Genomic DNA, 14,370 nt, shown 5'->3' with positions numbered 1-14,370 from the left:
ACCTGACTCGACGCTGAAGGGTTAAAGGGGACCTGACTCGACTCTGAAGGGTCAACGGGAACCTGACTCGACTCTGAAGGGTCAACCGCAAACTGACTCGACTCTGGAGGGTAAACAGGAACCTGACTCGACTCTGGAGGGTCAACGGGAGCCTGACTCAACTCTGGAGGGTCAACGGGAGCCTGACTCAACTCTGGAGGGTCAACGGGAACCTGACTCAACTCTGGAGGGTCAACGGGAACCTGACTCAACTCTGGAGGGTCAACGGGAACCTGACTTGACTCTAAAGAGTCAACTGTGGCTGTTATTCTGTGCAGAGGCGCTGGACAAGCAGCCATCTTGTGCCATGACTCTGGACCGGCGGCCATCTTGGGCATTGGCGCTGGGCTAGTGGCCATCGTGTGCTGTGGCGCTAGGCTGGCGGCCATCCTGGGCAGTGGTGCTGGGCTAGCGGGCATCTTGTGCTGTGGTGCTGGGCTGGTGGCCATCTTGCATCGTGGTGCTGGGTTGGCGGCCATCTTGTGCAATGGCGCTGGACTTGCGGCCCTCATGGGCAGTGGCGTTGGGCTGACGACCACCTTGTGCTGTGATGCTGGGCTGGCAGACTTCTTGTGCAGTGGCGCTGGGCTGGTGGCCATCCCACCGGAAGAGACAGGAGTGGCTGGGGCATCCCACGGAAGCCGATGCTGCAAGTAGCACACGAATTCCCAGAAGCCAAATGTGTCCAACTGAGCCATTTCTCTTTGAGGAACGGGCCATCGAGCCCGGTATTAAAATAGTCCTTTAGGGCCGCATCATTATATCCCATGCCCTCGGCCAGGGACCAGAACATCTGTGCCATGTCACCCACCTCATTGCCCTCTTGGCGGAGGGTGGTCAACTTTAAATATTTAGTTCTCCGCTCCACCATACTGGCTGGGGAATGGGAAACATCAAACGACATACCGCTGGATCTTTAGTGATGGAGTCCTTCTGTGACGATCGCGACCCAGTGAGACACAGGGAGAGAGAGATCCAATTGCAGGTATGTTCTTTATTTAGGGTAATCCAAATCATAGTCCAAACAAGCCAGGTCAAAACCAGAAAACAATCCAAAATAAAACAAACAGGGAAGGAACAGGAAGGGAACAAGAACAGGAACTCGGAATGCGAGGAATTTCGGAAGGTGAGAAAATAGGATAACGAAAGGAAAGGATTCCATACAGACAACAGGAAAGGACTGGTAAATATAGGGACGCTAATGACAAATAAGTGAAGGCACCTGGTGCAATAAGCAGGAGTGCAATTACTGTGATTAAGGGACAAGGTTAGTGGGAATTGTAGTGCCTATGGTGCGGTGCCTAAGGGGAAGTGAGCCCACTAGTGGACACCCAGGGAAACAGAGACCAGACAGTGTGACAGATTTGTCTTGTAATGAGTGAAAAGACAAGATGTCACAAATGATCAAAGTGTATTTGTTAAACAAGCAATAAATAATTACACACAGTTAAATACAGTTGAAACCACATTACAAAATTACACAAAATAGCAGAAATATCAAACTACTCATTTTCTAATTGGCATTCATGGGTAACCAATCAAATCTTATTCCAGGAACAGGAACTGGCTCCAGAAATAACTTCTTCAGTATTCCAAATGTGTACCTGAGTTCAGGAGGGTTGCTCAAGTTCAGTCCATATATCAGTCCCAGCAACATGATTTTGCAGACTGTAACTGCTAGGTCCTGAAGATCTTTATCCTACAGGTTAACACTCCAGCATCTGCTGGGCTGTCTTCAATGACTGCAGCTTCAAATAGATTCCCACGAGTCTTCTGGATCACCTCCTGACTCCTGGCAATGTCTGTATCCTAGAAGTATTTAAAAGGATGGAGAACTCAAAAAAATTCTTGTGTTTTAACAAAGCATTTATTAACCTTGAAAAAAAACCTCACTATATACTCCATACTGCTCTTCATTGGATATTTCAATTTCATTAATCTGAAGATGAAAACAACAAAATTGTGCCTTGTTTTTCTAAAATTACATGGGGGGGGGGCAGTAATAAATCTCCTCATGGGAAATACAGGCAAGCAGTCAAGATGGGATTCTAACAAACATTACAATGGAAAGTGGTAATGGGCCAGATCAGCACAGAAAGCCACTGTCTGTGACAGTGGATAAAGGAAAGTCTGGAAGCAGATGCGAGCTAACAGATTTAATGAGAAGAGAGGAATATGAATACACAAACAAACAATGATGATGAGACGACGACACTCCGTGGTGATGGTGAGGAGGTGAGTAATCCAGATGATGGAGGAGAGAAGGTGAGTAATCCGGATGATGACGGCGTGTAGGCAGCAGGAGAGGATGGCACAGGAACTGCGGGGAATAGAGCCGAAGGTAAGTGTCCGTGGCTAAGTGAACGTGCGGAGAGTGGATGAGGTTCAAGGGAAACACAGACATCCAAACGCAAACAACACTGAGAGCCAGACGAACAGGGAAACCACATCAAACAAATGACAACGATCTCACAAAACAATTCTTCTCCAAATCGCATATCTTTTAATATCAACCGCACGTAAATAATGCATGTGCATGGTGCTGCTGACCTAGAACGCATGCACTGAGCCTTGATTACACGCAGAGGAAAGCAATGTTCATGCCTAGTTACTCTCAATAATGGCGGAATATTTGATTTGAAGAAGAATTGTTGAATAAAGTCGCTATTTTTGTTTTCTTTGCACAAAAACGTATTCTTGTAGCTTTGTAAAAGTGTGGTTGAAGCATTGATGTCACATGGACTGTTTTACTGATGTCCTTACGATGACTCTGGGTCTGGGAACATTTCAGTTGCATTGCAGCCTTTATGGAGGTTCAGAAATCCCTCGCATTTTCATAAAAATATTAGGGATGCACAGGTTGACCGGCCATAAAGCGGAACCGGACGGTTTTTGCTTTGGTCTTTTTTTCGGCCAATTTTTCCGGAAGTGCACCTGCATGCACAGACTACATGGTAATCATTCGCTATCATGTCATTTGTGTGGAGATATTTCGGAATCTGTGCGCAGGACACGTGCAGCCGTTCAGGTACATGTCTGAGGCACAGATAACAGGAAGCGCAAAAAAACAAAATAAGAGCCCCTTTCCTGCGCTCACTGAAGTTGTGCGAGCATACAGTACCTGCACAAGCAGCAGTGAAGGGATGTTTAGTTCAACTTCTCGCGTGTTGGATGAGAAACGAAACAGACTAAGCTGTGATAAAACTGAAATGTTTTTTTTTTTTTTTTATAAAGTAGAACTTGAATACACTTTTGAAAATCCAAAGTAAATGTCAATTCTGTATAGGATGATTATTTTTATTTAACCTTAAAATTACATGACCTCATATAGCACACTGAAAAAAAGTGTTTCATTCATCCAATTAAAAAAAAATAGGGTAATGATTCACATCTATTTTTTTTTACTTGAGACAATAGTTATTTATTTTTCATTGGATCAAGTAAAAAAATATAGATGTAAATCATTACCCTAATTTTTTTTTTTTTTTTTTTTTTTTTTTTTGATGAATGAAACACTTTTTAAAAATTATTTGATTTTAAAATGTATTTATATATCATACTGCTATTTAGTCTCACTGGTAAAGACTTATTTTTTGAAGCCAAATTTAAAAACTAAAACAAATACTAAATGCTGATTAAGAAACCTCTTTGTCACAACCACACCTGCTACACTCCCAGGATCGGACACTTACGCCACACCCACTCGTCCCCAATCACCCAAATTCTAAACACCTGTGCATCATCACCAGCACCACATATAAAGCCACCAGTCACCATCACTCAGTGTCTGGTCTTGCACCGATCTCCTCACTTACCTGAACGACATTAATCTACCTACCTGATCTGCCTTCCCCTCTTCATCCTCATCAGAACTTCTACTACCATCGTCTTCGTCTGAGTCACCGTCTGCACCACCACTCACCTGAAGGAAAGTTGTGTTGTTTCTGTGTCCTCCACGTGTCAAGATTCACCTGTGTCTGAAACCTCTGATTCACATTAAATACTGTTTCACTGAATCCTCTGTGTCCTCGTCTGTGTCTGACAGAAGACCAGACCAAATGCAGAGCTCTCCAGATACAGGCGAGGACCGCACCGCGGATCCCTTCACCGAACTGGTTCACGCTGTACGGTCCTCACTACTACAACAAACTCAACTTTCTGCTCCGACTATCACCGCTACACCGCCGGTCACTTCCTCAGTTGCCCCTGCGAGTCCCATGGCCAAACCTGCGACATACAGCGGCTCGGCGGAGGATTGCAGCGGGTTCCTACTACAGTGTTCCCTCTACCTGGAATCCAACGCTCATTTATTCACCACTGAACGCAGTCGAGTCGCATTCATCATCAACCTGCTCTCAGGTAAAGCTCTTCAATGGGCTCAATCTCTCTGGGACTCTAACTCCTCAGCTATCGGATCGGTAACAAATTTCTGTTCTCAGTTAAAATCCGTCTTTGGTCATCAAACTTCGGCCTTATCTGTCCATGATCAACTGTTTACAATTCGCCAACAGAGAGATGAATCCGTGAGTGATTATGCCGTACGCTTCCGTACACTCGCTTACATAAGCGGCTGGAATGAAACTGCCTTAATTACGGCATATCACCACGGTTTGTGTGACAGAGTACAAGAGTTGATCGTGGTATATGAAGACTCACTGGGACTTGAGTGTCTAATCCAAAAATCCATTAGAGTTGCCCAGAGACTCACTGCCTGTCATCCGCTCACTCCCGCTGTACTTCCTCCGCCCGCTATACCATCTGTTGCTCCTCCAGCACCAGAACCCATGCAAGTGGATTCTAACCATCTATCCACATCGGAACGTCAGCGGAGGATTAACACCGGGCTGTGCCTCTACTGTGGGGGAGATGGACACCTCTTACCATCCTGTCCAGTACGACCTCCACGCCCAGCGGTGAGTACCATCCATATTCCACCTCTAACTGCTCCTTTGACTAAAACCTGGGTTACTCTAAGACATCTCCATTCTTCCGTTTCAGTACAAGCCCTCATCGACTCCGGTTCGGCGGGGAACTTCATCAACTGGCAAACATTAACTCGTCTAAGTGCCAAACGTCATCGAAGCCCCGTCGAACTCAAAATAACAACAATACAGGGAAAACCGCTAGGCAAGGGTCGTGTCCACTATTTCTCCCCCACAATCATCCTCCGCGTGGGACTCCTGCATGAGGAAAACATTACGTTTATGGTGCTGGAGGAATCCACCGCAGACATCATCCTGGGACGCCCCTGGCTAAATCAACACCAACCTCACATCCATTGGCCCACTGGTGAGATCCTGAAATGGGGACAATCCTGTCATCCTACCTGTATCACTCCCCCAACTAAAATTCCCAAGGTCATTCCTCCCGGGAAGAAGTCACCCCTACCGGTCCAGTCCACATCAGTGGAAAGCCCCGACTCTGAGGCTGATCATGTCATCCCTCCGGAATATCGGGCGTTCCAGGATGTGTTCAGTAAGCGGTTGGCAACGAAACTTCCACCTCATAGGCCATGGGACTGCGCCATCGACCTCCTGCCTGGAGCAACCCTTCCTAAAGGACGAGTCTATCCACTGTCCATCCCGGAGCAGAAGGCCATGGAGGAGTACATACAGGAAGCACTCGCTCAGGAGTTCATCCGACCATCTACTTCCCCTGCCGCTTCCAGCTTTTTCTTCGTGGCCAAGAAGGACGGAGGCTTGAGGCCGTGTATCGACTATCGCCACCTCAACTCTCAAACCATCAAATTCAGCTATCCTCTTCCCCTGGTCCCAGCAGCATTAGAACAACTACACGGAGCCAAGATCTTCACAAAACTGGACTTGAGGATCGCCTACAACTTAATCTGCATCCGGAAGGGGGACGAGTGGAAGACAGCTTTCATTACCCCTTCCGGACACTACGAATACCGGGTCATGCCGTATGGGTTATCCAACAGTCCATCCGTCTTCCAAAATTACATGAATGAAGTCTTCAGAGAATACCTTAACCAGTTCGTAATTGTCTACATCGACGACATCCTCATCTACTCCACTTCCAAGGAGGAACACATCCAACATGTCACGCTTGTACTCCGAAAACTCCGGGAACACCACCTCTACCTCAAATTGGAAAAATGTGAGTTCCACACGCCCTCAGTCCAGTTCCTGGGATACATCATCGACCCACAAGGCGTGAAGATGGACCAGGGGAAGGTGGACGCCATTACACACTGGCCTCAACCTGGTTCCATTAAAGACCTCCAACGCTTCCTGGGCTTTGCCAACTTCTATAGAAGATTCATCCAAGATTACAGTTTACTCAGCTCCCCTCTAACTTCTCTCCTCCGGAACCGGCCCAAGTCTCTGTCCTGGAACCCCGAAGCCACAGAAGCCTTCCACCGACTCAAGCGGGCCTTCAAGACTGCTCCGATCCTGGTCCACCCTGACCCTAAGCAACAGTTCATTATGGAAGTGGACGCCTCATCAACCGGAGTCGGAGCAGTCCTATCCCAGCGGCAGGGGGATCCTCCAAGACTCCATCCATGCGCCTTCTTCTCGAAGAAGCTATCCCCGGCGGAGCAAAATTATGACATCGGTAACCGTGAACTACTGGCCATCAAGCTGGCTCTGGAAGAATGGCGTCATTGGCTGGAGGGAGCCCAGTTCCCTTTCGAGGTAGTAACAGACCACCGGAACCTGGAATACCTCCGTGAAGCTAAGAGACTGAATCATCGCCAAGCCAGATGGGCCCTGTTCTTCACGAGATTCAACTTCAAGGTCACTTACCATCCTGGCTCTCAGAACAATAGAGCCGATGCCCTCTCCCGTCTTCATCAAGCAGATCCTGAACCCGAATCTCCGGAACCAATCCTCCCTCCAGCCATGATTGTAAGTCCCATCCAATGGAACACTGATCATCTGATTGAACAAGAAAACCTTCAACACCCAGCTCCGCCGGGAGGTCCAGGAGGGAAACTCTTCATCCCCCCTCAACATCGGATTACCCTCCTGGACTTAGCTCATACCTCTCCGGGATCTGGACATCCAGGCAGGAGGCGGACCCTCTAGCTCCTTCAACAACGTTACTGGTGGCCATCGATGGCTCTGGATACCGTCCGCTACCTCAAGGGATGCTCCGTCTGCGCCATAGCAGACACCCCTAGAAGACTCCCGGAGGGTAAACTGGTGCCTCTGCCCATTCCTGAACGTCCCTGGACCCATATAGGTATAGATTTCATGACTGACCTCCCTCTTTCTCAAGGCTACACCTGTGTGCTGGTAGTGGTTGACAGGTTCTCAAAGTCATGTAAACTCATCCCTCTCAAAGGGCTTCCCACTGCATTTGAAGCGGCAGAGGCACTGTTCCACAATGTACTCCGCTCTTCCAATGGTCAGGTGAGCCCTCGGAGGTCCCAGCGGTAGATCACTGGTTCCGACAGAGCGAGAGGGTCTGGGACTCGGCTCACGTGCATCTCCAGCGGGCAATGCGGAGGCATAAGGAGCAAGCGGACGCTCGTCGAAGACCTACACCGCAATACCAACCTGGACAGCGAGTCTGGCTCTCGACGAGGGATATCCGCCTCCGGCTGCCCTGCCGTAAGCTGAGTCCCCGATACATCGGACCATTCACCATTGAACGGCAACTGAATGAAGTGACCTATCGACTCCAGCTACCTGCACAGTACCGCATCTCACCCTCATTCCATGTCTCACTCCTCAAACCCTTCACTGAACCCTTGTCTCCTCCATCCACAGAGCCTGGTGATGATGCCGTACCTCCTCCTCCAGCCATCGAAGAAGACAACGACATCTTCCAGGTTAGAGCTATCCTTGACTCTCGACGACGGGGTCCACAATTGGAGTACCTGGTAGACTGGGAGAATTACGGCCCGGAGGAGCGTTGCTGGGTTAATCGCAACAACATCCTGGACCCCAGCCTTCTCACTGACTTTCACCGAGACCATCCAGACCGCCCCGCTCCCCGTGGCCGAGGTAGACCCCGTCGTCGTACAAGATCCCAGCCGTCAGGAGCCGCCCGTGGAGGAGGGGGTACTGTCACAACCACACCTGCTACACTCCCAGGATCGGACACTTACGCCACACCCACTCGTCCCCAATCACCCGAATTCTAAACACCTGTGCATCATCACCAGCACCACATATAAAGCCACCAGTCACCATCACTCAGTGTCTGGTCTTGCACCGATCTCCTCACTTACCTGAACGACATTAATCTACCTACCTGATCTGCCTTCCCCTCTTCATCCTCATCGGAACTTCTACTACCATCGTCTGAATCACCGTCTGCACCACCACTCACCTGAAGGAAAGTTGTGTTGTTTCTGTGTCCTCCACGTGTCAAGATTCACCTGTGTCTGAAACCTCTGATTCACATTAAATACTGTTTCACTGAATCCTCTGTGTCCTCGTCTGTGTCTGACACTCTTATTGAGCTTTTCCTCAATATTGGACTGTAGAACTATGCAGTTGTTGCCTTTAATTTCACATGGTTACAGTTAATGTTTTCATTTAAGGCCAGTTCTATGTAGTTTGAACCCAATTCAAAAACAAAAGCTAAATGCTGATGTCTGTACATCTATGTTTGTACTGAATGTAGGCTATTTAACTGTGCAGTTACTGCCGTTAATTTCAGATGGTTACGGTTATTGTTTTCAATAGCCAAAAGCCAGTTTAGAAGAATCAGAATGAGCTTTATTGCCAGGTACGTTCACACATACTAGGAATTAGTTTTCGTGACAGAAGCTCCGCAGTACAACATAATGACTGTGACAGAACAAAAAACACTAAATAGAATTAAAAAAAATATATAAATTAAAATAAAATAAAAACGTTTAAAAAAAAATACAAATAGGTAGATAAGGAACGAAAATATACAAGCCTATATAAAAAATATTTAGCCTATCAAATACCAAATAAACATCTTGTTTATGCATACTTTCCTTCTTGCTTGTTTGTTGCTTAAAGATTAAAAAAAAATCGGTTTCGGAATCGGCCAGTTTGCTTGTAAAAAATCGGTATCAGCCATGAAAAATCATGATCGGGGCATCCCTAAAAAAATATCATAATTTGTGCTCTGAAGATGAATGATGGTCTTACGGGTTTGAAATGACATGAGGATGAGTAATTAATGACATGTTTATTTTTGGGTGATCTAGCCCTTTAAAAGCACCTGAACCAGCTATTCAAGTTTCTTGGGAATTTTAAAACAAAAACAAAGTCTTACTAGAAGTTCCAGGCAGGTGTGTTAGAGCTAAACTCCACAGAACAATGGCTTTCCTAGATCAGGTCTGGACACCCCTGCCTTGCATCAAAATACATTGTTCTTGGGAGGCAAATGCATTCATAATCTGTCACTTTATAGTAATACCACATATTTTGTATTTATTGTATTAATAAACCTTATTATGCAAACATCTTCATCTTCAAACCACTACTCAAAAACATTTGCCGACAATTTGTTTTATCGTCAACATTCTCGATAATGTCGACTAACTGATTCAGCCCTAGTGTATATATATATATATATATATATATATATATATATATATATATATATATATATATATATATATATATATATATATATATATATTCTAAAGTCAATACGTTACAGAGAGTCATGCGCTTTCACATCTCCCAACCGCACAAAATCATCTTTTAACGGTGAAACGGTGAAATAACCCGATTACATAATACTAGACTGCAAAGCAAAAGCACCCCGAAAATGAAACTCAAAGAGAAATTAAAGACTTTGACTTACCTGACTGGTACTTCTTGCTCTCTTCCGCACCGTCATCAAATGCGTTGGAAATCGTCACTTCCGGGTACTTTTGAATGACGAAATTAAACCCTTTACGTAAGTTTAACGATTGAAAAGTAAAATTGAAAATTAAACAGTTTAAGTTGATTATGCACAATACAATGGTGTTTTGGCAGAAAACTAAATATATTTGTGTTGTTTTAACAAAAAATATCAGTTTAAAACGAACAGTGCCACAAATCCATTTTTTTGAGTGAAGCCACCGCCCTCAGACAGTGTGGCAGGCCTGCTGCAACTGGGTCTAATTTGCTGGAAAAATGTGCCACAGGTCTCAATTTGTCTCCATGATGTTGCAATAATACAGAAGTCATAAACCCATTTTTCTCATCTATTGTACCATCTGGACAAAAGGTTTGTTGGTGCTGGCAAGAGTTGGCGCAACAGACAGCTGAACCTTCATGTCAGGTCTGTCAGGTCTCTCAGGGGCTGCTCAAGAATCGCATAATTTGTAATATATGTTCTACAATAGGAACACATTCCCATAAATGAAAGCATTTGTTTCTTCGTGAATGGTTTTGGAACTTCTTTTATAGATTTAAACCTTTTTTCAGATAGTTATTTGTTATTTGGTGTTATTACATGCCCCAGCAATGTAACCTGTTGTTTTACAAACTGCAGTTTTGCCAGGCTGACTTTATGGCCCTCCTGAGCCAGATGCTTCAGGACGGTCACAGTGTCAGTCACACATGTAAACTCATCACGAGCACACAAGCAAAGATAATCCATATACTGTAATAAAGCTGTTCCCGCTATCAGGGTCAAATGTTCCTTATTTCTTCTAAAAATACATTAGCTAGATCTACCACTGAGAAGAATGTTGCATCTTGTGGTATCTGTGACAAAATTGTGTTTGGTTTTGGCACTGACGGAGCTCTTTGCCTGACAGCAGCATTCACAGCCTGTAAATCTTGCACAAATCACTACTCTGTGGGCTGACCATCATCCCTTATCTTTTTCACAGGAAAAGTTGGAGTGCGTACTGGAGAATCATTGCATGGCATTATTATTCCCTCTCTAAATAGTGACTCAAGCACTGGTTTTATACCAAGAATTGCCTCTAGTTTTAGAGGATATTGACGATGACACGGTCTGTAATCAGATTTTGGGTTGACCACAACTGGTTCACATCCTTTAATTAAACCCACATCATATTTGTGTTCTGCCCATAACTTTGATGGCACTTCTGCTAATGCGGGATGTATATCTAAGGCACAAATATTTGTCATGCAATGATTTTACCTTTCTCTTTTGTCAATGGGTACCACAACTCTCTCTACCTCGATTTCATGCTTGCACTCCGACATAAATGCTCCCAGACTCTCACTGTGTTTCACTCCCTCCCCTATCTCTCTTTCCAGTCTGTAGCACAAACACAGCTCTACACAAAAAGTCCTAATCTGGGCCATGTCTGTCCCTTGGCCTCGGAGAGCGATAAGTGAGGCACAGAATCTTCTGCCATGAAGTAAAACTTAAGCTGTTTTTCTGTCAGACAAACTGAAACTGCACACGCATTTTCTGTCCAAAACATTTTCTCAAAACGTAAAGGTTCTCCTTTTTCTCCCTCTTTGTCTTTTTCATACTGGTCATCTAGTTCCACTACAACATGTGACATGCGATGCAATTGCACACACATACAAAGAAAACAAGTAGATAGAATAGAAATATATAGAATGTTGAAAGCAATTTTTTTTTTTTGGAAAATAAGTAGTTAGAAAACTAATAGAAAGAGCAAGTAGAGGGTCAAGTGTTTTTATTTAAATGTAAACATGTAAACAAATATGTACAAAACTATGCGAGGTTACATATTTAAATTGTTTACAGTTAAAATTATGTGGCATGATAGGTTAGTCGTAGCCTAGTTCTCAGAAGTGAAGGGGGGGGGGTTGTTCTTGACGTCATGACATATTTCTGTTAAAAATGTTGTATAAAACATATAATTTCATTATAGTTAATTGCTATGTAAAGGCATGTACAGCCGTCTGATCAGCATTAAACTGTAAATACATCTAAAAGCAACCTCATACGGAGCTTCTATCTCTGAAGGCTTGATTAAAACTGATTTAATTGTTAACAGCCTATTGCCATATTACATGTATTCTAATTTAACATTATTGTTTAAGAATGTAACATTAAGGATGACACATATTTAGGCCTTATATGAAATTCTGTTTAAATGGTAAAAAAAAAAAAAAAAAAAAAACACAGTTGCCACTAATGGGAAGTTAATTTCTGACACTGATAGAGTCATTTCTGGTTTATTTCTAGTTGTGAGATTAAATGTAGCAGAAGTTAAAGTCATCGGTTATTTTCCTATCAATACATAGTTGCTGAATTATTTTTAACTTGCTGCCTTTCCAACCTTAAGAAATCCTCCTCTAGACAATTCTGACGAGATCTGATAAAGCCATGACTTTACAGTGCTATGCTTATTTTAACTTTAACCCTATATTGTTATCAGTAATCAATAACTACGGCACAAAGCAGTAGATTAGCTGATGCTAAGGATTAGACAAAACAAGGAATATATTAATTTGTTTCATTTGTACAGATTGACATATAACTGTCCAAAAATAATGTAAATATGTAACTTCATAGTTCTGTACATATTTGTTTACATTGGAACTGTTTGTAAGTGTAACTCCAATTAACTCCAATAATAGTTTTCTGTATTATTTTTCAATTTTGTTGGTTTTGGTTGCATAAAAGCAATGGACTAAATGTAAATGTATTTAGTAATTAATCTTCTACTTAAAATTTCCACCATACCAAAACAAGTTGTTAGCGTTATTTCAAAGGACATTTAAAAAAAAATTCTCATATCGTGATTTATTGTATATTGTACTCTTTATTATACATTACTGTGCATCCGATCCCTCAAAAAACATAACTTGTTACTTAGCCCCGCAATGAAAACGCGGAGGTGACCACATTTTGGATACAATATTATAATATTCCAAATAGAATTATTTGCCTCTACTTCAAAACTTTGATTTGTTATAGCCCTGTTTGCATGAACTTTAAGTTTGAAATTGTTTCACTGTTGCCCCGCCTAATAATATTTCTCAAACCTGTAGCCTACTTTCTGTGGTAAGCTTCGCACTGGGAAAACAGGAAGGAACATTGTAGCCTACATTGTGTGCATGTTGGTAGTGTTTTTGTGCCACGTCTTGCTTCGACGATGGCGAAACGTGATTGGTAAAATTTTGTCAGAATGTTGCAAATAATGTCTGAATTGCAATTATTAAATGTGTCAGCAAAGCCGCGAAAATCTCGGAGGAACTGACAGGATTCGGGGGCGCTAATGTCCAGTAGCAGAATCGGGCATGCATTGTTATTGGCTAGATCAGTACTCCCTGAGAAAGGGGGATACAGTGACTATAACTGCAAGCAGGAGAGGCTCTTCTGTAGCAGTTTTGTGAACTTGTAATGGATCGCTGGAAAGGCAGGGTTGCTCTGGTCACTGGAGCTTCGGTGGGAATCGGAGCCGCAATCGCGAAGTCTCTTGTCCAGCATGGCATGAAGGTGGTCGGCTGTGCCAGAAATGTGGAGAATATAGAGGTAATTTACAGTATGCATTTGTAGCAAAAGAATAAAGCGTTCTGTGCTGTTGAAGTTCTTTTTACTTTTTGACAGCGCCAGTTAAATAATTTACATTTTTAGAAAAACATGCACCGTGCACATTAATCATTAATTCTCCTTTTGGGACAATATAAGAGTGAGTAAATATCATCAGAATTTACAGTCATCTTTTACATTTGACATCTCTGGTTAATATCATTTTAATAATATAATCTTAAAGTTTGAAATGCTATATAATTGCACCTTCTTTAGACAGTATTTCATGTCAAAGAGATCAATGCAGGACAAAGTTCTAAATATTGGTATAATAATTAACCCCTTTATAACTTTGTGCCAGTGTTACATTTTCTGCTTGGTCTGCCATTACTTGCTGTTCCAATGCCAATTTTTTTCTGAGCTTTGTACCCTTCATGAAATGTGAATCTCAATGTCTTTTTTTTCATTTGCAGAAACTGGCAGCAGAATGTGTCAGTAGTAGATTCAGTGGCACTCTGATCCCATATAAATGTGATCTGTCTGTAGAAGACGACATGTTATCCATGTTCTCCTGGATCAAAGTTCAGCACCAGGGTGTTGATGTGTGCATTAATAATGCAGGTTTGGCTCTCCCAGAGCCTCTGTTGAGCGGCAAAACCAGTGGCTGGAGGACTATGATGGATGTATGTACATCACTGGATAAATATGTATTTCTGTTCTGATAACATGCAGCTAGAGATTGTGTTATGGTAGTCCTCTTCATATTTTGCAGGTGCATGTCATTGGCCTGTCAGTGTGCACCCGAGAGGCTTACCAGTCCATGAAAGAAAGAAAAGTTGATGATGGTCATATCATAAATATTAATGGGTACTTGTGTTATTGAACATTTTATACATATTTTATTGCTACCTTTGCCATGCACCAGACAATTCAGTATCTCTAAATATCTTACTT

The 14,370-nt window shown here is 43.3% G+C and overlaps 1 protein-coding gene across 3 annotated transcripts in view; it reads left to right on the top strand.

Annotated features, from left to right (window-relative positions):
- LOC128029356 (dehydrogenase/reductase SDR family member 11-like) overlaps window positions 1–14,370 on the top strand; it is a 44,516-nt gene that overhangs the window by 29,458 nt on the left and 688 nt on the right. For 2 of the 3 annotated variants that reach the window (XM_052617118.1, XM_052617116.1), the window contains exons 2-4: window positions 13,273–13,419; window positions 13,890–14,099; window positions 14,189–14,283. In XM_052617118.1, coding sequence (XP_052473078.1) covers window positions 13,288–13,419; window positions 13,890–14,099; window positions 14,189–14,283 — 437 coding nt within the window. In that variant the 5' untranslated portion in view covers window positions 13,273–13,287. Of the gene's footprint in view, window positions 1–12,951; window positions 13,420–13,889; window positions 14,100–14,188; window positions 14,284–14,370 lie in introns of those variants that run through there. The other variant, XM_052617117.1, reaches the window with a different exon arrangement.

Source organism: Carassius gibelio, chromosome A15 (assembly GCF_023724105.1).
Source record: "Carassius gibelio isolate Cgi1373 ecotype wild population from Czech Republic chromosome A15, carGib1.2-hapl.c, whole genome shotgun sequence".
In the NCBI taxonomy this organism is placed as follows: Eukaryota; Metazoa; Chordata; class Actinopteri; order Cypriniformes; family Cyprinidae; genus Carassius; species Carassius gibelio.
The sequence above is the reverse complement of the archived record's forward strand: the minus strand, read 5'-3'. Positions and strand labels throughout refer to the sequence as shown.